General features: G+C 45.7%; 1 protein-coding gene across 1 annotated transcript; it reads left to right on the top strand.

Moving 5' to 3' along the window:
* Positions 1-1,836: 1,836 nt before the first annotated feature.
* olfml1 (olfactomedin like 1) lies at positions 1,837-16,746 on the top strand. The gene is made up of 3 exons (XM_033038810.1): positions 1,837-2,197; positions 6,277-6,559; positions 15,224-16,746. The coding sequence occupies exons 1-3, from the start codon at positions 2,078-2,080 to the stop codon at positions 16,027-16,029; spliced, it is 1,209 nt and encodes a 402-aa protein (XP_032894701.1). The 5' UTR covers positions 1,837-2,077; the 3' UTR covers positions 16,030-16,746.
* The last annotated feature ends 4,633 nt before the right edge of the window (positions 16,747-21,379 follow it).

Below are 21,379 nucleotides of genomic sequence, written 5' to 3' on the forward strand. Positions count from 1 at the left end.
AAAACACACACCTCCATGCTCACAGACAGCTTCTTCCCTGCTGCAACCACACAACTGAATCATCCTCTCATCAGCTAGAGTGCGGACCTGAGCTACCATCTACCTCATTGGAGCCCTTAGAACTATCTTTAATCAAAATTTATTTGACTTTATCTTGCAAGTCCATTTGGATTCATCACTGACATAAACTATTAACAGGCACATTTAAAAATAAATCACCAGTCACACGGACTTTTTTTGACTTTATCTGGCCATAGCTTCAATATAGTCAAACATATAATTAGATGTTAGTGGTTCCACACCAGATGGTTATCTATCCATTTTGGTTGTGTAATAATTAACTTTACAAAGCACTGGTTAGACCACTGTTGGAGTAACATGTGCAATGGTGGTCACACACTATAGGCAGAATGTGATTGTGCTAGAGTGAGCACAGAGGAGTTGCCTGGATTAGAGGACTTTAGTTGTGGGAAGAGGATAGATAAACTGGGCTTATTTTCCCTGGAGTGAAGAAGGCTGAGAGGTAACCTGATAGTGTGTAACGTTATGAGACATGTAGATGGTCAAAATCCTTTTCCTTTCAAAAAAAAGTTGGCGTAGTTTAAGGTGACAGGAATGAGTTTTAAGGGGTTAAATTTTTTTTACTTAAAGAATGGTTGTTATCTGGACTGTGCTGCTAAAAGAGGTAGTGAAATCGGTCATAATTAGGGCGGCACAGTGGCGCAGCTGTAGAGTTGCTGCCTTACAGCGAAATGCAGCGCCGGAGACCCGGGTTCGATCCTGACTGCGGGTGCTGTCTGTACAGAGTTTGTATGTTCTCCCCGTGATGTTCGGTTTCCTCCCACACTCCAAAGACGTACAGTTATGTAGGTTAATTGGCTTGGTAAATGTAAAAACTGGCCCTAGTGGGTATAGGATAGTGTTAATGTGCGGGATCGCTGGTCAGAGCCTCCCGGTGGGCCAAAACGGCCTGTTTTTGCACTATCTCTAAACTAAACTAAACTAAAAATGACCATGTTTAAAAGAGGAAGTTAAATAGGCTGGGTAAATAGGCTGGCATGGACATGGTGGGCTAAAGGGCATGTTTTTGAGCTACAGACCCTCTGACGCTCTGATTTAAAATCCTTATTTACAGTTCCTTTGGGGAGAGATTCCCAGATTACCACTGCCCTTGTGCGAGGAGGTGCTACACAAATGGCCTGCCTCAAACATTAAGACCAGCTCTCCCGTACTGTGGGCTCTCCCGGGAGAGGACAGAGGTGTTCACCTCACTTTCCTCTTCTTTAAACATCTCAATTAGATCACCTCTTAATGCGCACACACACACACACACACACACACACACACACACATACATGCATGCACACACACACTAATACACTCATACACACACACACAAATACACACACAAACAAAAACACACACCAGCACACACAAACACACACAAACACATGCACACAAACACACACACACAGACACATGCACACACACACAAATACACATACACAATAAACACACAAGGGAACACAGCCTTGAAGAATCTTCACAAAATGTTTCCCCAGTTAACCACAATAGTAAACAGGAGAATGTTTCAAAGCAATTAGCAGGAGTCGACTGAATAACAGATTCTGTTGTTTAATTTGGGTCATTTTAACCATTTTCCACACGCTTCACCCCATTATAGAGGCAGTGTTGGTTTTGTCCGTGTCCCCGCAGTGTAATTAAAATACCTTTTGCTGTTTTATTTGGCCAGTTCGGAGTCTGCATGAGTCATCCCCGAGCACATGGAAACAATTATGGTGTGGTGAAAGAAAGCTTTGACTCTATGAACAAATGCACCCTTCACACACAGAACAGGGGAGGTGAGTCTGCATCAAGTACTGCCTTTCCAGCATCTGGGAAACTGAACGTTGCAAATCCATTTGCTTTTCTGCATTCCCTGCATAAATTTCAAAGGACTGTAACTTGGTGGCTGCATGCAAGTCAGGCGAAAACTAAGAATCCTCAACCTAAACAAACAGCGGGGGCTGGCATTTCATTATATTTCTCGCGTGTCTCTGGGAGAAGGATCCCAATCATGGTATCTCCAAGGCTGTTGACATTGCTGCTTCTAACTCAAGTGTTTGGACAAGCCCAACGCATGACTCAAGATGCATTACTGATGCAGTATATCGAGAGGCGCATCATACTCCTTGAGGTAAGTGTCCTGTGTCTTGGAACAGAGGCTGAAAGAAGAAATGTATTCCTTGTTGTGTGTTGCTCTTTCACTTGGCGTTTGTGACTTTCTTCTGGTTAATCTTGATATTTCACAGCAGCAATAGCATTTTTCATTCCAGGCAAAGCAGGGGGTGGGGAAAGATTTATTTTAAAGGGATTTTCATCAAGCTGGTGATGAAAGTTTACCAACCAGAGGAAACAGGATTATAACTATTGGCTTCTAAACCAGAAGGAAGATGAAGAAGCGTTCTTTTACGTCGACCTTTGGTCATTTGGACGTTACCGTCTGATCAGAGAGTCAAGAGATTTTCACTGGCATTTAGTACTGGCAATGGAACAATGAAATTATTATGCTGCAGCTTTACAGAACTGTTAATGTAATACCAGATACAATATACAATAATCAATAGAACAATAAATTGATTATCAGTAATAGGGTTAGGGTTAGGAAGGCCATCAGCATCCATAAAGACTCCTCACACCCTTGTAATGGACTGTTCGAACTATTTCCCTCCGGCAGACGTTACAAGGCCTTCTACGCCCGAACCTCCAGACTCAGGAACAGCTTAATTCCCAGAGCTATAGCGGCTCTGAACCGGCCCTTCTGAGTGGCGGCCCCCATCCCCCCTGGACTGTCTCCCTCGGATGGTCACGTCGCACAGACACATCTGCACTTTAGTCTGTTTGAACTGTTTTGACTAGTTCACTGTTCTCTTTACAATCCATGTTCTCGGGGTATCTAAATCTAAATTTTATTAGTTATTTATGTTATGACATCGGATGGAAGCCGCATACCAAATCTCGTTGCGCTTATGTGCAATGACAATAAAATATATTATCATTATTATTATATTATTATTATTATTATTATTATTATTAGTAAGGAACCAGACTATAATAGGGGCAAAACCATAGTACGGTGTGCAACCAAAACAAAACAAAACCAAACGTGAATGCCACAGCCAATCTGGGCACAGCAGGATCCCATAAAGAGCTATGTGACAACGACCAGGTAACATTAGTTGAGGAATAAGTGTTGACGTAAATATCCAGGTAAATGGCCACAACTTTTCTTCAAAGTAGTATTATGGCATCTTTTACAGGCACCTGACAATGTAAGAAGATGAAAAATTGAAACTGCTCACCTGCTCCATCATTTTGTAGGATCCTGTCTAATCTTTTATCTCAGTGAATTAATCGCCATTGACTTCCTTAATATCCATAAATCTATTGGTCTCTGTCTTTGATATTCTCAAGTGGCTGAGCCTCCTCTGGTCTCCTAGAAAGAAAATTCCAAAGTTTCACTGTCCTTTGGATGAAAAGAATACTTCTCATCCCTTTCCTGAATGGCTTGATCTCCAAATTTGTGATTGTAATTATTGGTTGTGGACACCCCAGTCTGAGGGACGAAATATCAACTCCACGTCACTCCTGTCAAGCCCTGTGAGAATTATCTATGTTTCAATGAGATCACCTCTCATTCTTTAAAACTCAAGGGTGGACATGTCCAATTCCTCAGCGGGTCAGGCAGCATCTGTGGAGGGAATAGGCAGAAGGTGTTTCAGATCAGGACATAAAGAAAGCTTGTTGTAAACTTGAGCAAAACACAAACTGCTGGAGGAACTCAAAGGATCAGGCAGCGTCTGTGGAGAGAAACAGACAGATGAAGTATCGGGTCGACGGAAGACTCAAAAAGGGTCCCGACCCGAAATTTCGCCTGCCCACTCCCTCCTGACCCGTTGAGATCCTCCTGCACTTTGTTTTTCACTGGTGAATCAATGATTCGTTTCTTCGCATCTGGCAGTTGTTTTGAGTAAGATTCTAACCGAGAAAGGGTTACTTTCCTTCATACCCATTTGTTCCCAGCATGTGATCATCGCTGGCAGTGGCAATGTTTACCGTCTCCCCTTATTTCCTTCCCCGAAGGACACTAGTGAACCAGATGAGTTTTTACTGCAATCCAACAGTTTCATGGTCACAATTACTGAGGCCGCAATGTTATTGTTGAAATTCCAGACTTATTTAAAAGCTCAAAATTGAATTCAAATTTGTATTGCTCTGGTGGGATCTGAACCCTGCTTAAATAGCCCAGAGTGCAAACTATCCTTGGAGTAATTTGACCACTACACAAACATACTGCTGTGCAAACCAGTTCCTCGCAATCAATCGTTATTATAATGACTGCAGAAGATCAAGAAGTTAAAGATAATTGTGGAATGTATTCGTGTACATAGAACAGTGCAACACTGGGGCAGGTCAAGAGGCCAACAATGTCTGCACCAGACGTGATGTCATCTTAAACTAATCTCCTTTGCTTGCACATGATCCATATCCCTCCATTCCCTGCATATATCCATGCGGCTTTTATCCAAAGTGAATCCAAAGATAGCATATGCTTCGGAGTCACAAGAAACTGCAGATGCTGGAATCAGGAACCAAAGACTAAGTGTTGGAGGGACTAGATGAGTCAGGCAGCATCTACGGAGGGAATGAACAAATATCCTTCCTTATCTACAAAATCCAACGATCAGTTCAGTTTAGTTTATTGTCATGTGTACCGAGGTACATTGAAAAGCTTTTTGTTGCGCGCTATCCAATCTGTGGAATGACAATACATGATTACCACCGAATCATCTACAGTGCATGGATACATGATAACAGAATAACGTTTAGTGCAAGGTAAAGCCAGCAAAGTCCGATCAAGGATAGTCCGAGGGTCACCAATGAGGAAGATATTATTGTGTCTGCTTCCACCACCTTCCCCGGCAGCATGTTCCAACCACCCACCACTAAAAGCTTGCCCTGTGCATCTCTTTTAAACCTTGACCCTCTCACGTTAAAGCTATGCCCTATAGTCTTTCACATTTCCACCCTGGTAGAAAGATCTATCCGATCTCTGCTTCTCATAATTTTATATACTTCATTCAAGTCTACCCTGATCCATTGACACTCCAGATAAAAAAACAATACAAGTTTGTCCCACCTCTCCTTATAGCTTATATCCTCTAATCCAGGAAGAGTTCTTGTAAACCTTGTTGCACCTTCTCCAGAGCCTTCCTGTAATTGAGGGACATCAGGGCAACTTTTTCAAACAGAGAGTAGTCTGTATCTGGAATGAGCTGTCCAAGGAAGCTATAAAAGTGAATACAATTACAATTTTTAAGAGACATTTGGACATATTTAGATAGGAAGTGTTCAGAGGGCAAGGCCAAATGCAGGCAATTGGGATGGGCCCAGTATTCCAAGTAGGTTGGCGTGGCCTGTTCAAGGTGGTTGGAAGGGTCTGATTCCCTGCCGTACGACTCAATGACCATCATATCCTACTCTTCATATTTTGGGTGAAGTCGCATCGGGCTATCTCTGATGACAATACAACTGTTGTGCAGAATAGGTTCATTAGTCCATAAGTGATAGGAGCTGAAGTAGGCCATTCAGCCCATCAGGCCTCCCCGCCATTCAATCATGGCTGATCTATCTCTCCCTCTCAACCCCATTCTCCTGCCTTTGTCCCGTGACCCCAGACACCTATACTAATCAAGAATCTATGTATCTCTGCCTTCAAAAATATGCATTGATGATCTCCACAGCCTGTGGCAATGAATTCCACAGATTTGCCACCCTCTGATGAAAGAAATTCCTCCTTCCTAAAGGAACGTCCTTTAATTTGGTGGATATGACCTCTGGTCTCAGACTCTCCCACTACTGGAAACATCCTCTCCACATCCACTCTATCCAGGCTTTTCATTATTTGTTAAGTTTCAAAGCGGTCCCCTCTCCAGTGAGTTGAGGCCCAGTGCTGTGAAATGCTCATCATATGCTGACCCACTCATTCCTGGGATCATTCTCGTAGATGTCCTCTGGACCCTCTTCAGCGCCAGCACAACCTTCCTCAAATATGGCGCCCAGAATTGCTCGGAATACTCCAAATGCGGCCTGACCAGCACCTAATAGAGCTTCAGAATTACATCCCTTGTAAGCTTGTAGGGTCATTTGATGTTTCAAATGGCTAGTCACAACTAAAGGCATTACAGTACGTCATGAATTCACTTTAATCCACAGGAAAGGCTAGAGAAATGCAACCAAGACATGAACAAGAATGTCAGGGAGTTCAGAGACTTCCGGAAAGAAATCATGTTCCGTTTGGATGGACTGAGCATTTACAAAACCGAGTTCAAGAATGAGATGGAGGTTATGGGGTCCAGGATCGGGAGGATGGAGAAGGACATTGACTACCTGGAGGCTCAGCAGCCCACACAACCGTGCGTGGAGATCGACGACAAGCTGGCTGAAGCGGAAATCCAACAGGAACAGAAGAGGAGAGCTAAGTTCCGCACGACTTCAGGTGAGATGTGCTCCTCCATTTCCCCCATCGAGATGACTTTCCCTCGAGAAAACTGTCCACTATCTGACGGCAAGTTGAGAGAGTGCCAAAGCATCTGTCCCTGCTCCTTGGTTGTCCATAGAAGATGCTCCTGGGGTTTCTTTCTAGTTTATTGCTGTCTTAACACTGTTCAGTTTAGGGATGGAGCATGGTAACAGTTGAGTCCACGCCATTGATCACCCGTTCACACTAGTTCAATGTCTTCCCTTTTTCTCATCCAGATTCCTTTGGCCATAATCTGAACAAATGGGCTGTGTTGCAACCTAACAAAGCGGCAGTTGTCTGAGAACTTGTCCAGTGCCAATGTCGAGAGTCATTTGATTTAGTTTAGTTTGGAGATACAGTGCAGAAACCGAGTCTGCACCGACCAGCGATCCCCGCACACTAACACTATCCTACACGCACTAGGGACAATTTTACATTTATACCAACACAATTAACCAAAAATACCTGTACGTCTTTGGAGTGTGGGAGGAAGCCGAAGATCTCGGAGAAATCCCACGTATGTTACTCTCTGTACAGACAGCACACGTAGTCAGGATCAAACCCGGGTCTCTGGATCTGTAAGGCAACAGCTGCGACACCGTGCCACCCCACTGGGCATTTGATCTGGGCAGAGACATTGCAGATGAGGAAATATGTCGGGATTTGGTAAAGTCTTCCTTCCCATCTGTCCTTCACGAGTCATTTGACTAGTTTAGTTTAGCAACACCGCAATACAATGGTAATATTTATTTTGCATTCTATCCAGTGAAATCATGCCATGCATGAGTATATCAGTTGGGGCAAAAGAGAAAATAAACAGAGTGTGGAATAAAATGTTACAATGGTGTCATGGACAAATCTAACTGACACAAATCATTCGGTGAGGATGATGTCAAATGGATTTATCCCTTGTTTTCATTCACTCTTCAGTGCCACGGACCCAGTCTGCCCATAGTTTATGTCAGGACTGACTCAGTTGGCTCAGTGCTGGTGCTGTCAAGCCATTCTTGGTGATGGACAATGAAGTCCCTGTCCTGATTTACAGGCTGTACCCTTGCTGCCGTCAGCGTTTATTGTTATTCAACATGACTCCAGATTCGGGAGCAACTTCTTCCCCGTTAATACCAGACCAGTGAACAGTCCACCCAGAAGCCAGGCAGTATTTGTGACCTCTCAACCTCCCTCATTACGACCCTCGCACTTTTTCCTGTCTGCATTTTCTCTGTAACTGTAACACCACTCGCTGTAACACTAGTTCAAGTTCAAGTGAGTTTATTGTCATGTGTCCCTGATAGATGGGCTGAAAGATGGCAGATGGAGTTTAATGCTGATAAGTGTGAGGTGCTACTCACACTAGTTCAATGTCTTCCCTTTTTCTCATCCAGATTCCTTTGGCCATAATCTGAACAAATGGGCTGTGTTGCAACCTAACAAAGCGGCAGTTGTCTGAGAACTTGTCCAGTGCCAATGTCGAGAGTCATTTGATTTAGTTTAGTTTGGAGATACAGTGCAGAAACCGAGTCTGCACCGACCAGCGATCCCCGCACACTAACACTATCCTACACGCACTAGGGACAATTTTACATTTATACCAACACAATTAACCAAAAATACCTGTACGTCTTTGGAGTGTGGGAGGAAGCCGAAGATCTCGGAGAAATCCCACGTATGTTACTCTCTGTACAGACAGCACACGTAGTCAGGATCAAACCCGGGTCTCTGGATCTGTAAGGCAACAGCTGCGACACCGTGCCACCCCACTGGGCATTTGATCTGGGCAGAGACATTGCAGATGAGGAAATATGTCGGGATTTGGTAAAGTCTTCCTTCCCATCTGTCCTTCACGAGTCATTTGACTAGTTTAGTTTAGCAACACCGCAATACAATGGTAATATTTATTTTGCATTCTATCCAGTGAAATCATGCCATGCATGAGTATATCAGTTGGGGCAAAAGAGAAAATAAACAGAGTGTGGAATAAAATGTTACAATGGTGTCATGGACAAATCTAACTGACACAAATCATTCGGTGAGGATGATGTCAAATGGATTTATCCCTTGTTTTCATTCACTCTTCAGTGCCACGGACCCAGTCTGCCCATAGTTTATGTCAGGACTGACTCAGTTGGCTCAGTGCTGGTGCTGTCAAGCCATTCTTGGTGATGGACAATGAAGTCCCTGTCCTGATTTACAGGCTGTACCCTTGCTGCCGTCAGCGTTTATTGTTATTCAACATGACTCCAGATTCGGGAGCAACTTCTTCCCCGTTAATACCAGACCAGTGAACAGTCCACCCAGAAGCCAGGCAGTATTTGTGACCTCTCAACCTCCCTCATTACGACCCTCGCACTTTTTCCTGTCTGCATTTTCTCTGTAACTGTAACACCACTCGCTGTAACACTAGTTCAAGTTCAAGTGAGTTTATTGTCATGTGTCCCTGATAGATGGGCTGAAAGATGGCAGATGGAGTTTAATGCTGATAAGTGTGAGGTGCTACATCTTGGCAGGACAAATCAAAATAGGACGTGCATGGTAAATGGTAGTGAATTGAGGAATGCAGTTGAACAGAGGGATCTAGGAATAACTGTGCACAGTTCCCTGAAGGTGGAATCTCATGTAGACAGGGTGGTAAAGAAAGCTTTTGGTGTGCAGGCCTTTATAAATCAGAGCATTGAGTATAGAAGTTGGGATGTAATGTTAAAATTGTACAAGGCATTGGTGAGGCCAATTCTGGAGTATGGTGTACAATTTTGGTCGCCTAATTATAGGAAGGATGTCAACAAAATAGAGAGAGTACAGAGGAGATTTACTAGAATGTTGCCTGGGTTTCAGCAACTAAGTTACAGAGAAAGGTTGAACAAGTTAGGTCTTTATTCTTTGGAGCGCAGAAGGTTAAGGGTGGACTTGATAGAGGTCTTTAAAATGATGAGAGGGATAGACAGAGTTGACGTGGATAAGCTTTTCCCACTGAGAGTAGGGAAGATTCAAACAAGAGGACATGACTTGAGAATTAAGGGACAGAAGTTTAGGGGTAACATGAGGGGGAACTTCTTTACTCAGAGAGTGGTAGCTGTGTGGAATGAGCTTCCAGTGGAGGTGGTGGAGGCAGGTTCGATTTTATCATTTAAAAATAAATTGGATAGTTATATGGACGGGAAAGGAATGGAGGGTTATGGTCTGAGTGCAGGTAGATGGGACTAGGGGAGAATAAGTGTTCGGCACGGACTAGAAGGGTCGAGATGGCCTGTTTCCGTGCTGTAATTGTTATATGGTTATATGATAGGACAATGCAATTCTTGCTTTGCTTCAGCACACAGAACATAGTAGGCATTTACTACAAAACAGATCAATGTGGCCATATACTATAATATAAATATATACACACATGAATAAAGAAACTGATAAAGTGAAAATAACAGATAATTGGTTATGAATAATCAAAGTTTTGTCCGAGCCAGGTTTAATAGCCTGATGGCTGTGGGGAAGTAGCTATTCCTAAACCTGGTTGTTGCAGTCTTCAGGCTATATTCTCACCTCTGCCATTTTTCTCTTTGTACTACAAGTTGTATGGCTTGAGGGTGCTCATGTGTAGTATGAATTCACTGGGTAGCATGCAAGCAAAGCTTTTCACGGGACAGGTGACAATAATAAACCAATAGCAATATCTAAAACGTGATATACTGATATTGGATGGTAATTCCTGGAAGAAGGGTTTCTTACCATGATTAGATCTGTAATCTTTGGGAATTGGAATGATGAGGAATAATATTTATATACAGTACTTCTAGCAGGTTTCTACTCAATCTCCAGTGCCCCAGAGACAGCAATCCAAGCGTAGAAATGCAGGTATTCAGATGCCACCAAAGTTGGTAATATCATAGGCAGTGAAGATGGTTTTGAAGAATGACCACAGTATCGTGATCAGTTGCCAAGTGGGCCAAGGGATGGCGTTTAATGGAGTTTAATGCGGATAAGTGCGAGTTGTTGCATTTTGGGAAGACAAACCAGGGCAGGACCTTCACGGTAAATGTAGGAGCCTTGGGGAATGTTGTAGAGCAGACAGATCTGGAAGTGCAGGCAATAGTTCCCTAAAAGTGGCATCACAGGTGGATAGGGTGCTATGGGGCAATGGGACAACAATTGTGCACAAGTACACCAATGGCTTTTGGGGCAATGACCTTCATCAGTCATAGATACATAGACAATAGGTGCAGGAGCAGGCTATTCAGCCCTTCAAGCCAGCACAGCCAGCCCTTCAACTCCAGTAACACCTTTTCAGCACACATCGCAATCTTAGAGTCATAGAATCAGAGAGTCATACAATGTGGAAACAAGCCCTTTGGTCCAACTTGCCCACACCGACCAACATGTGCCATCTACATCAGTCCCATATTGTTTGGCCCATATCCCTCTCCTATCCATGCACCTGTCTAATTGCTTCAATAGACAATAGGTGCAGGAGTAGGCCATTCAGTCCTTCAAGCCAGCACCGCCATTCAATGTGATCATGGCTGATCATCCAAAATCAGTACCCCGTTCTGGCTTTTCCCCATATCCCTTGATTCCTTTAGCCCAAAGAGCTATATCTAACTCTCTCTTGAAATTTGGAGATTTGTGTCAGTTTTTGTCACCCTGCTATAAGAAGAATGTCATGAAGCTGCACAGAGCGCAAAGTTGATTTTTGAGGATGTGGCCTGGACTCGAGGGCCTGACCTTTAAGGTTGTTTAAGGCTGTCAGGGAAGGTAGTTGAGGCAGGTACGATAACAACATTTAAAAGATACTTGGACAGATGCATGGGTGGGAAGGGTTTTACACCATAGAGACTGCACCCATAGTCAGTGTCGAACCCCGGTCTCTGGCACTGTAAGGCAGCAACTCTACCGCAGTACCACTGTGCTGCCCCTGTACTGCCTCAACTACAACCTCTGGCACCATGTTTCATATACCCACCTCCCTGCATTGCATCATCAGAGAGGTTTCCCCGTGCCATGGGCAGGAGGCTGGTTTGCCAACTGCAGCAGTGTTAATAAGATACACTGACAGTTTTAGACTGGATTCCACAACTAATTTTCCGAATTTAACTCCAGTAACACCTTCTCAGCACACATCGCAATCTTAGAGTCATAGAATCAGAGAGTCATAGAATCAGAGAGTCATACAGTGTGGAAACAAGCCCTTTGGTCCAACTTGCCCACACCGACCAACATGTGCCATCTACATCAGTCCCATATTGTTTGGCCCATATCCCTCTCCTATCCATGCACCTGTCTAATTGCTTCAATAGACAATAGGTGCAGGAGTAGGCCATTCGGCCCTTCAAGCCAGCACCACCATTCAATGTGATCATGGCAGATCATCCACAATCAGTACCCCGTTCCTGCCTTCTCCCCATATCTTAAATGTTGTGATATTGAGTTGGATGGCCTACTCCTGCACCTATTTTCTATGTTTCTATGTTTCTATTTGATAGTCCTGGCCTCAACTACCTCCTCTGGCAGCTTGCTCTATACACCCACCACCCTTTGTGTGAAAATGTTACCTCTCGGATTCCTGTAAAATTTTTCCTCCTTCACCTTAAACCCATGCCACCCAGTTCTTGACTCCCCTACTCTGGGCAAGAGACTCTGTGTGTCTACCTAATCTATTCCTCTGATGATTTTATACACCTCTATGAGATCATCACAGCAAGTATTCTGCCGTAGAAATGTCCTCACCTAATTCAAACCAGCAAAGAGGCAAATGAAATGAAAATCGGAAACACACTGGCCCTATTTAGATGTGTGACTTCCTGTCACAGAACTTAACGATAACCGCTTTTGACTGTCGCTCTACACGCAATTAAATCATGAAGGGAATAGATAGGTGTGTGAGTGATTGGTGGTGGTCGGAGGGGCCGTAGGCGCAGATTGGCAGCCACGCTTCCATCAGTCTGCCCCAGGGCAGCTGTGGCTACAGAAGTAGCCTACCACCACCGAGTGTGACTGAGGAGTGAATTAATAATGCGATGTAAAGCGCCTTGAGTATTAGAAAGGCGCTATATAAATCCCATCCATTATTATTATTATTATTATAGGGTGAATGCAGTCTTTTTCCCAAGATAGGGGACTCAAGCCCATGGGTTTACGGTGAGAGGGGAAAGATGTAATGGAACCAAAGGGGCAACTTTTTAACAGAGGGTGATGTTTATATGGAATGATCTGTCAGAGGAAATGCACGATGGCGCAGCGGTAGAGTTGCTGCCTCACAGCGTCAGAGACCCGGGTTCAATCCTGACCACCGGTGCTATCTGTACCATACTGAGTTTGTACATTCTCCCTGTGACCGTGTAGGTTTTCTCCAGGTGCTCCGGTTTCCTCCCACATTCTAAAGACATGCAGATTTGTAAGTTCATCAGCTTCTGTAAATTCTCCCCTAGAGTGTAGGATAGAACTAGCGTATGGGTGATCACTGGTCTGCGTGGACTCGATGGGCCGAAGGGCATGTTTTCTCACTGTATCTCTAAACAAACTAGGCTGAACTAAGCTTGGATCTCGAAGATAGACACGAAATGCTGGAGCAACTCAGCGGATCAGGCAGCACCTCTGGACAAAAGGAATAGGTGACGCTTCAGGTCGGAATAATAATGTGACCCGCTGAGTTACTCCAGCACATTGTGACTATTTTTGGCATAAACCAGCATCTGCAGTTCCTTCCTGCACATTTTGTAAGCTTGGATCTCTTAGCTTGAATTACAAGTTTGATTTGATGTATTTATGCGTGGTGTTATCTGATCTGATTAGGCAGCATGCAAAGCTTTTCACTGTAGCTCGGTAAACATGACAATAACAAACTTAATCCTAATTAGTCTGATCAGGATTGTTTTCCTGTTACACTGAAGCAACAGTTTGGACTAGACAAATCTTTCCCCCTACCTGTACCAAAGTTGATCCAACCATCTACAAACCTCCGTCTGAAGAAGGGTTTCGGCCCGAAACGTTGCCTATTTCCTTCGCTCCATAGATGCTGCTGCACCCGCTGAGTTTCTCCAGCATTTTTGTGTTCCTTTGATTTTCCAGCATCTGCAGTTCCTTCTTGAACACATCTACAAACCTTGACAGGGTTGATATCCCTCCTCCAGCGTCTCCTTACCTCAGTCTGTCTTGAGTAACCTCAACAAGGCCAGCAGCATAATCAAGGACTAGTCTCACCCCGATCACTCCCTCTTCTCCCCACTCCCATCAGGCAAGAGGTACAGAAATGTGGAAACGCACACCTCCAGATTCAGGGACCATTTCTGCCCAGCATCAGGCAACTGAACCATCCTATCACCAACTAGAGAACATTCCTGAGCTACCATTTACCTCACTGGTGACCCTCGGACTATCATGTATCTGTACACTGTGGAAGGCTCAATCATAAACATGTACTATAGTCCTTCCACCATCTCCTGCTCCTTTCCCCTCCTTTGTAAGCTCATCTCACATCTCCGAGTGTCCCATTTCCCTTTTAACTCCCCCTGACCCCTTCCACACATATCCCTCTTCTGGGTTCACTCTTTTCCTCTCCTTGTCGGATACCCTTTTCTCTCCTTTTCACTTCTGGACTTTGTCACTTACTCCGTCCATCCGACAGTCAAAACCTCCTCACCTGTATCAACCTACCACTTGCCTGTTCTCCACAGATCCTGGGATCAGCCTACTCCGCTGAGTTGCTCCAGCACTTTGTGTCATTTTCTTTTTGCCAATTTTCTCCCCCCTATTCCATCAATCAGAAGAACGTTCAACCCCCGAAAGATCATCTGTCCATTTCCCTCCGCAGGCGCTGCCTGACTCATTGAGAACCTCTCTGCATTTTGCATTCCGCTTGGAAAGCAAGTTGGACATGTTTCCTCATTGGATATGCACACAGCTGGGAGTTTCAACCCATAGAGTTATGCAGCCAAATATTAATCCTTCTGTTAATCCACTTTCAATTCCCAATAGTTAGTCGAGCACTCAGAACATGGCGCCAGCTATTGCTAACAGCTGGATTCAATTGCAGTTCCTGGAACTGGTTCGCCCACTGATACAATGTAGTGCGAGGTCAAACTAAACACTTGGAAAGACTTTACCAATGGGGCATCAATCCAGCTGTTATGCTGGTTTGAAAACCTCGCACCATTTAGAATCATTGAGCTTTACAGCTGGAATCAGGCCCTTCGGCCCACCTTGTCCATGTTGACCAAGTCGACGTATTGACTAGTCCCATTTGTCTGCATTTGGCCCACAGCCTCATTAACCCATCCCATCCATGAATCTCTACAAAGTCTTCTAAAAGTCGTAATAATATCCACTTTTATACAGTAGCTTCCTTTACAGACTATTCTCTGGGTGAAAAGGTTGCCAAATATCCATTGTCCATAGTCTTCGGTAACAATGAATTCCACAGGTTCACCACCCTCTAAAGAAGTTCCTCCTCATCTAGGAGTATCTTAAAGGTCCGTCCTTTTAATCTGAGGTTATGATCTATAGTCCTAGACTCTCCTGCTAGTGGAAACATCCTCTCCACATCCACTTTATCCAGGTAAATTTCAATGAGGTCCCCCCACTCTCTCATCTTATTGACAAGAAAAGTTATTTCTGTTTTCTATTTTCTCTTCCCTCTGTCCACACCCTCTGCAGATTGCGACAACATGCTCACCAGCTTCAAGTCTCTGAAGATCGTGAAGAAGGCGGGCAAGGCCCAGGGCTCCTGGATAAAGGACCCGGTGCGGGACTTCCACAAGATCTATTTCTTCAGCGGGACGAGCGGCAAATCGTTCGTGGAGTTCGTTGGCATCAGGGCCTTCATGGACAGCACGGGGAGGCAGGCGCCCAAGAGGGTGACGCTGCCGCTGGCGTGGCAAGGGACGGGCCACGTGGTCCACAATGGCTTCCTCTACTTCCACTCCAATGGCACGCTCAACCAGATCATCAAGTACGACATACGGAACGGGACGGTGAGCGACCGCATGCTGCTAAATGGGGCCGGGCGGATCCCCGCCTACCAGCTCACGCCCGGCACCTTCATCGACCTGGCGCTGGACGAGCAGGGCCTCTGGGCCATCCACGCCGAGCCGGAGAACAGCGGCGACGGCACCATCGTGCTCACCAAGTTGGACCAGGGCAACCTGGCGGTGGAGCACACCTGGGACACCTCCTGCACCAGCAAGGGGGCCGAGGCAGCCTTCATGCTCTGCGGGACCCTCTACGTGGTCTACAACACCCACTTCGGCAGCCGCTCCCACGTCCAGTGCATCTACGACGTTGTTGATACGGTGACCAGCGCCGACCTCCCCGCCCTGTACTTCCCCAAGCGTTACGGCAAGCACTCCATGATCCACTACAACCCTCGGGAGCGGCAACTCTATGCCTGGGATGATGGCTACCAGACCATCTACAAGCTCAACACCAAGAAGAAACTTCAGGAACCTCCCAGTTTCAAATAGCTTCCATCATATTTTTATAAGCGCTTATGTGAAGTGGCCCAAAATTAGTGACCAATGCTAAACATGCTTCTGACAATCACTTTTGTCTAGCTTCCCAAACCTGCAATCCCAACCAAATTGTTCTTTGGTTAATAGCCTTATATCTCTAAATATACAGAGCACAAGGCAGGAGTGCGATACAATACTCTCCCCTGCATTGAGTGCAGCACCCAACAACTCTTGTGAGTATGAAGAAGGGACATGACCCAGAATGTCATCTATCCATGTCCTGAGATGCTGCCTGACCCACTGAGTTACTCCAGTACTTTGCATTTAACCCTCGAGAAGCTTGACACCATCAAAGCTCCAACCACAGCTCCCTCCATCCCTGGTTCATGGTGTTTGCTCACCCAGACCACTCCAAAAGCACGTCCCAAAGCCATGAGATCTACCAGCATGAAGGACAAACGCAACAGGCACATGAGAGTACCATCGCCTGTAGGATCACCTGCCAGTCACACGCCATCCTGACCTGGAAATGTAACGCCATTTCTTCAACCTCACTGGGTCTAGATCATGGAACTCCCTCCCTGGCAGTTGGTCTACACTGTGTCCGGCACAGTGGCACAGCTGGTAGAGCCACTGCTTCACAGAACCAGAGACCAGGGTTCGATCCTGACCTCCGGCTATTTTCTGAGTGGAGTTTGAAGGTTCAAAGGTTATTTTATTGGTCACATACACCTAGGTGGAGTGAAATGCTTCTTGCCAATGCAGCACATAAAGAAAGAATACAGACATAACAGTAATAAGAGATTTAAACATAAAAACATCCCCCCACAATGGTTTCCATTATGAGGGAAGGCACAAAGTCCAGTCCCCATCCCATGTCCACCCATAGTCGGGCCTATTGAGGCCTCCGCAGTTGCCTTTACGGAGGCCCAATGTTCCAGGCCGTTCTCGCCGGGTGATGGTGCTCCGGCGTCGGGAGAATCCTCTCAGCGGCATGGGAACCCTGGAACGGCCGCGTCCCTTACCGGAGACCGCGGCTTCCGAAGCCAACAAGGCCGCGCCGGACGGAGCTCCACAACTGGCGATCTTGGCGAGAGATCCCAGGCTCCCGATGTAAAGTTCAGCGCCCGCGGCTGGTCGCTCCACAGACCCGCAGCTCCACGATGTTTTTCTCGGCGGTCTCAGCGCGGCGCCCCGGGCTCCGCAAAAGCGTTTCAGCGCTGTGCCGCCGCCGAAGCCGAGGTTCTGGGCGGTCCCCTCATGCTCTTCCTGTGACCGTGTGGTTTTCTGGTTTCTACAAAAAATTGCCCCCCGTGTGTGGTAGAATCTGATGAGAATGTGGGGAGAATAAGATGGGATTGATGGGATCATTGAATTAATCCTGATGAATTAATTCACGTTTAGTGGTGAATGGGTGGTTCATGATCAGCACGGGCCCGGTGGTGCTGTACTTCTCTATCTCAATCTATCAAATCTGACCAGCGAGAATATTGTTTGTTTCCGAGTTTGGAAGAAGGGACTGGGTGACATAAGCAACCATGAGCCAACTTGGGACTGAGCCAACTTGTTTATGTTCTGTTCTCTTTCTCCACCATGCACCATGCATAGATGTAGATAAAATTATGGGGCATCAATAGGATAGACTGTCAGAACCTTTCTAAGCCGGCATCGTAGTTCCTTCCTCCACATCATAGTTGCTGCAGTTACCGCTGCGTGGTATTCAATAGCCTCACGGTTGCTTGGAAGAAGCTGTTCTTGAACATGGTGGTCACAGTTTTCAAGCTCCTCCACTTTCTACCTGATGGTGGGCAGTGAGATAAGAGTGTGGCCAGGGTGGTATGGGTCTTGGATGATATTGGCCACCTTTTTGAAGCAGCACCTCCTGTACATCGCTTCGATGGTGCGGAGGACAGTGCCTGTGATGGACCGGGCAGCGTCTACCACTCTCTGTAGTCTCTTTAATTCCTGAACATTTGAGTTGCCCAACCAGGCCATTATGCAACCATTCAGTCCGCTCTCAACTGTATACCTGTAGATCTGTACAAATTTCCAAGATGTCCCGAGGATGTGAAGCATGCTTCAGCAAATGTAAATCATTTTATCTTTCTTCATCACTGTCAATAAAATAATTAAGAGCACTGCAACTACCTGTAAACACTTGCCTCTACATGTTTGCCTTTTTTGCAATTGAAAGTTTGTTATCTCATTTACTTCAACTGCTTTCATAGGACAACAGTCACGACACAACAGTCTGTCTATTCCTTCCACACATGTTGCCTGAATTAATCAATAGTGAAATGCCTGGATGGAGTGGATGTGGGGATGATGTTTCCAATAGTGGGAGAGTCTAGGACCAGAGGCCAAAGCCTCAGAATAAAAGGACATACTTTTAGAAAGGAGATGAGGAGCAATTGCTTCAGTCAGAGGATGGTGAATCTGTGGAATCCATTGCCACAGACAGCTGTGGAGGCCAAGTCAATGGATATTTTAAAGCAGAGATGAATAGATTCTTGATTAGTATGGGTGTCAGGGGAGACGGCAAGAGAATGGGGTTGGGGAAAGAAAAATCAGTCATGATTGAATGGCTGGGTGGACTTGATGGACCAAAAGTCCTAATTATGCTCCTAGCACTTATGATCCGCTGAGTTCTTCCAATAGCTTGATCTATGCTCCAGATTCCAGCATCTGCAGCCTCCGGTGTCTACAACGCTGCCTTACAACGAATGCAGCACCATTGACCCGGGTTCAATCCTGTCTACGGGTGCTGTCTGTACGAAGTTTGTACGTTCTCCCCCTGACCTGCGAAGGTTTTCTCAAAGATCTTCGGTTTCCTCCAAAGACGTACAGGTTTGTAGGTTAATTGGCTTGGTAAATACTTTAAAAATTGTCCCTGGTCGGTGTAGGATAATGTGCGGGGAGCGCTGGTCGGCGCGGACTAGGTGGGCGGCGCTGTATATCTAAATTAAATTTCTTCTTCTTTCATGTCCATCTTCCATGTTTCAAATGTTGACCCCGCTGTCATCGTCCGTCCTGAAAAGGACACAAGCTTCCGTAATGGGCTAAGTGTTCGGCTGTCAACCGGAAGGTAGCCGGTTCGAATCCCGCTTGGAGTGCATACTGTCGTTGTGTCTTTGGGCAAGACACTTCACCCACCTTTGCCTGTGTGTGATTGTGTGTGAATGTGTGTGAGTGATTGGTGGTGGTCGGAGGGGCCGTAGGCGGAGAATGACAGCCACGCTTCCGTCAGTCTGCCCCAGGGCAGCTGTGGCTACAGAAGTAGCTTACCACCATCGAGTGTGACTGAGGAGTGAATGAATAATGCGATGTAAAGCGCCTTGAGTATTAGAAAGGCGCTATATAAATCCCATCCATTATTATTATTATTACTTGATGCAATAGTTGATGGTGGTAGCAGAATTAGCTCAGGATACATCCAGTTTCCATCCCACAACATGGACGCTTCCGCTATGGGGCCCAAAACTAAACTAAACCAATGGCCTAATTGCTCACAGCCAATGGACAATGAAGGGACCTACAGCAGGTGAAGTTGGCACCTTGGTCAGAGAGGCTAACCCAAGCATGATGGAGATGAATCTGGTGCGAGGAAGCAGACTTCACTATAGCACTCCCCCACACTCTCCTAGAGAGTAAAAGAACATAGGAACAGGCCGTAAGACAAAGGATTTGGCCCAACGAGATACACCACCATTGCATTGTACTCTATTTTTCCCTCTCAACCCCATTCTTCTGCCTTCTCCTCATAACCCGCTCCCCTTTTCGTGAACAGAGAAGCAGATTTAAAAGTCAACTAATACAATACTCCAGAAATTGTCCCAATGCAAAAATGCACATGCAACTGACATTCAAATTAAGATGTGATTACTTTCTATCTAAGATGCAGTCAAGCCACCATTGCTCCCAGAAGGTACACAAAAATGCTGGAGAAACTCAGCAGGTGCAGCAGCATCTATGGGAAGCATTTTTGTGTACCTTCGATTTTCCAGCATCTGAAGTTCCTTCTTAAACACTGCTCCCAGAAGATGTCCAAGGTGGCTGTGGACACGGTCTGCTCCTGTTGCTGGGACACTGGAGCATGGACTCAACCCCAGATGAGGGCTAGACAGTCGACATGGATGGAACCCTTGACTGCCCACCGCCTGGACCCCTGGATGTCTACCATCCCATGGTGCAGTAGCATGAAGTAAGGACAATGCAGAAACATTAATTGCCATTTTAATGCCAGGACTGAGATGTGACAACATTTCTTTACAGAGAACAATGATTCTTTGGAACTCCCTACACTAGAAACTTATAGGATCATCGATTCAAAGAACAAAGAACAGTACAGTGCAGGAACAGACCCTTCGGCCCACAATGTCAATGCCGAACATGGTACCAAATTAAACTAAATGCCTCTGCCTGCATGTGGTCCATACCTTCAATCCTTTACATATCCAGGTCCTTGTCCCTGTTTAAAAGCCCCTTACATGCCACCATTGTATCTGCCTCCACCACCACTTTGACAACTTGTTCCAGGCACCCAACACCCTATGTGTAGAAAACTTGCCTTGTACATCTCGTTTAAACTTTGACCATTCACCTTAAAGTTATTCCCTCTAACCTTTGACATTTCCACCCTGTCTGACTGTCTACCCTACCTGTGCCTCTCATAAGTTTACATATAATTTTTTCCATGGAATGTTCATACAGCATGGAAACTGTCCTTCAGCCCAACGAACTACGTTGGTCCCATTTGCCTGAGTTTGGTCCATATCCAAACCGTTCCTGTCCATGCTCCTGGTCAAATATCTTACAACTCAGGCTCCCCAGTCAAGGCAACATCCTTGTCATTATTTTTGGTGCCTTGTCTAGGTTGTGTAGCCACAGATACCATGTTTAAGTTGAGATCAACAAATGGTCTTGGTAGTCAATAGTCTTGGGAGCGAAGAGTAAGAGAAGCCCAGGGTTTGGGGGTCTCTGAGAACACTAAGCCATCGGATCATCTATGCGTTGATGGAACGGTGGAGCAGGTACAACCGGTCTTCTCCTTGTTTTTCTGACACTATTTAGTTCTCTCGATGGTAGCAGCATCTATGGAGCGTAGGAAATAGGTAACGTTTCAGGCCGAAACCCTTCTTCAGACTGATAGGGGGTGGCGGGGAGAAGGAAGGAAAAAGGAAGAGGAGGAGCCCGAGGGCTGGGGGATGGGAGGAGGCAGCCCGAGGGCTGTGGAAGGGGAGGAGACAGCAAGGGCTAACAAAATTGGGAGAATTCAATGTTCATGCCCGCAGGATGCAAACTCCCCAAGCGGAATATGAGCTGCTGTTCCTCCAATTTCTGGTGTTGCTCACTCTGGCAATGG

The sequence above is a fragment of the Amblyraja radiata genome, chromosome 20 (assembly GCF_010909765.2).
Source record: "Amblyraja radiata isolate CabotCenter1 chromosome 20, sAmbRad1.1.pri, whole genome shotgun sequence".
Lineage (NCBI taxonomy): Eukaryota > Metazoa > Chordata > Chondrichthyes > Rajiformes > Rajidae > Amblyraja > Amblyraja radiata.